General features: G+C 42.6%; 1 protein-coding gene across 1 annotated transcript; it reads right to left on the reverse strand.

Annotated features, from left to right (window-relative positions):
• Positions 1–266: 266 nt before the first annotated feature.
• Positions 267–2,831, reverse strand: LOC109959784 (keratocan). The gene is made up of 3 exons (XM_020599432.1): positions 2,772–2,831; positions 1,693–1,781; positions 267–1,365 (listed from the first exon to the last, which is right to left on the reverse strand). Exons 1-3 carry the CDS (start codon positions 2,829–2,831, stop codon positions 267–269), a joined length of 1,248 nt encoding a protein of 415 aa, XP_020455088.1.
• Positions 2,832–3,094: the final 263 nt, after the last annotated feature.

Below are 3,094 nucleotides of genomic sequence, written 5' to 3' on the forward strand. Positions count from 1 at the left end.
CTGGCAACCATTGAGGCATGTTGGGAAAAACTGTTGTTGGGAGGATATTTAATATACATTACAGCAATAAAAGAATGAGGCTTTGTTGGACTACACACAAGACACTGAATTTTTTATGCAATAAATATTTTATTTACTCATTTGCTCAGTTTCTGGTAGAGAAATGGCATTCGTCGTGGATACAACTTAGAAAGCAGGTTAGTCAGTCCCATTAAATAGTCCTAGCAGCACAATTCTTTTTTATCTTTTCCCTCAATGGTTGAGGCTCAGTAGAAGTGCACCACCTGGAAGCCCCGTAAGCATTTAAACGCCTGCATATCCAACATCCCCATGTCAATTAAATTATGTTCCAACTGCACTCGTACAAGCCTGCTGAGGTTCCGATTTTTTTTACTCCAGCAGAAAGCATCACGAGGCACAGACTGAATCTTGTTGTGGGTGAGAGCTACTGAATGCAAACCCTGCGGCAGCTGTCTGGGCACTTCAGACAAGCTGTTGTGGCACAGGTCTAACTCATGCAGGACAGGCAATGTCTTGAATGCACCTGGTGCAACTTTGAAGATCTTATTCTTTGCCAAACCTAGATGCTCCAGGTTTGTCAAGGTCCTCAAAGTTGCTTTCTTTATGGAAGATATGAAGTTGCCTCCTAGATTTAAGGATTTTAGTGAGTGAGGAAGGTGATGTGGCACTTGCTTTAGCTTGTTCCCCTCCATGTTGAGGCTTTCCAAGTGAGTTACATTGAGGAAGGAATCCGTAGCAAGACCTTTGTCTGTCAGTCTGTTTGCACTTAGATCTAACACCACCAGCCCTGATATTCCATTGAAAACTCCTCCATGGAATTGCTCAATGAAATTCCCTTTGAGGTATAGCTCCTTAATGGACAGTGGTAAGCCCAGAGGAACTGATGTTAACTGGTTATAGTCCATGTTCAGAATGCACAGGTTCCGCAGAGGAGAGAGCACTGCATTAGGAAGAGAGTCTGACCCGTTCCCCAGGCTGTTGTTGCTCAGGCTCAGAACCAGGAGATGGGGGCACTGGGCCCAAGCTACCTCTGATATTACATTCAGCTGATTATTGTCCAGACGAAGCTCCTCAAGAGAGACTGGAAGGTCAGTTGGGACACCTTCTAGGAGGTTCCTGTCCAGGTAGAGGCGTTTCAGAGCCAGGACCCCCTCAAAGGCTCCTTCTATGGCACCATCTGTGAGCTGATTGTTGCTCAACACAAGGAACTCCATAGACACATACTCACTGAGCAGGTCCACCTGGATGCTGTTGATGTGGTTATTCATAAGGAGGATGTAGCGGGCGTTATAGGGAATGCCATAAGGAACCTTATCTACCCCTTTATCGGAGCACTGGACCACTCTGGAAAACAACATAGACTGAGGTTGCACTCTCCCAATTAATGCCATAATACATATGAAAACAATAGAACTGCACCGGCAGGAAAAGGCTGACATTTGCAGAGGTACACTCATTCTCTTTCACACCCATAACTTAGTATAGAAATTTGTTTGAGTATACTGTACTGTTGTTATTCATGTCGGCACTAATGACTGGCTAGGATAAGTGGTATAGATAATGGATGGATGGATGAATTGAGTTGAATTGTACTGTAGTAATGCTAACATTAAGTACTGTATAAAGTGAATCAGATTTTCATGACATCATTCAGCATCCTTAATATCTTACCTTCCATAGCAGGCACACTCAGGAGGACAGTAGTTATCCATGAAGTAAGGTGGTTGTGTTGTCACGGGGATGACCTCCTTCTTCTTCTTCTGTGATTGGTTTACAGTTTTATTATCCCTTTTCCTTTTCTTTTCCTTGGACTTCTTAATTGTCTTATTGTAGCTGCTTTTGTTGATTTTCCTTGGCATCATTGAAGGTGTTTTGGCAGTTCTCAGCTGTGGTTTGGCTGAAGGCTTAGTCTGTAGTAGCTGGTGAAGAGATGTTTTGTTTTGCTTCACTATAACTTTGGTGTCATTTTTCATCGGTGCAACTGTTTTGGGTTTGCCTGTGGGCTGTATTGTGTTCGGCATAGCAGAGGATATACCTTCTTTTGATTTTGGTGAAGGAGTTGTCTTTTTAGTTTTTACATCTTTGGCTATAAACATTTGTTCTTTGGGTTTTGATGTTGCTGATTGCACCTTGGTAGTAAATTTACTCTTGTTTGGTTGAATGACTGTGTTTACTATAATGTCCTCTAACTCTGTTATAGACTTCACTTCCAATTCATTATGCTTAGGATGATGTCCAGGACTCTGTGACACCTCAGTGAATTCTTCAAGCAGAAAGAAAGGCCTGACCTTTCCAGGAATCACTGCAGGATTGGGAAGCGTGACAGAAAAAGGGAATAGCTGAAGGTCAACTTTGGCATAAGGGGTGGGAGAGAGAGAAGAGCCTGGAGAAACTGGTGTGGGTGTAACTGAAAGTGGTGGAGGTAGATTAAGATGGTGTAGAGGAGGAGAAGTGGGGGAATTAGAAGGATTTGGGGACAGGGTTATAATTTGAATTGTGGCAGGAATCTCTGTTTCCTTCCCACCTTGAGGAGAGGATGTGCTTAAGGGAGGTGTGAAATTGTTAACTGCTATATGATCTTCCATTTCTCTTTCTACTAATTCACTGTGGGATGCATTCTTTATGTCCTCCCCCCCTGCCATTTTCTCTCCTTTCTCATTTTCTTTTCTTTCCTCTACAACTACCTGTTTTGAATTCAGTAGCTCTTCATCCTCATGATTATCTCCTCTTGTCTGTCCATAAAGACTAACCCCTGCAACCAGCTTGCCATCCCTCTCCTCCCGCACTATTGTCTGCTTCAGCTTTTCCATGCCATCGGTTTTTATAAAATTCACATTTGTCTCATACTTTTCTTCTTCCTGTATCCATTTATTATGATTTTTGATAGGCTTTGCAATGTTCCAGTTATGTGAGTTGTCTGTCATCATTGTTTTTACTGTCCTGCTCTCTTCATTTGTCTCTGTTGTTGAGCTTGGAACCAGATTTGGCCCACCATCTCTCTTCTCTACTTCAGCCTCTCTATTTGTATCTAAATCTGCCATGGTCTCAGCTATGGAGTATTGTGATCTTTTTG

Source organism: Monopterus albus, unplaced genomic scaffold, assembly GCF_001952655.1.
Source record: "Monopterus albus unplaced genomic scaffold, M_albus_1.0 scaffold41.1, whole genome shotgun sequence".
NCBI lineage: Eukaryota > Metazoa > Chordata > Actinopteri > Synbranchiformes > Synbranchidae > Monopterus > Monopterus albus.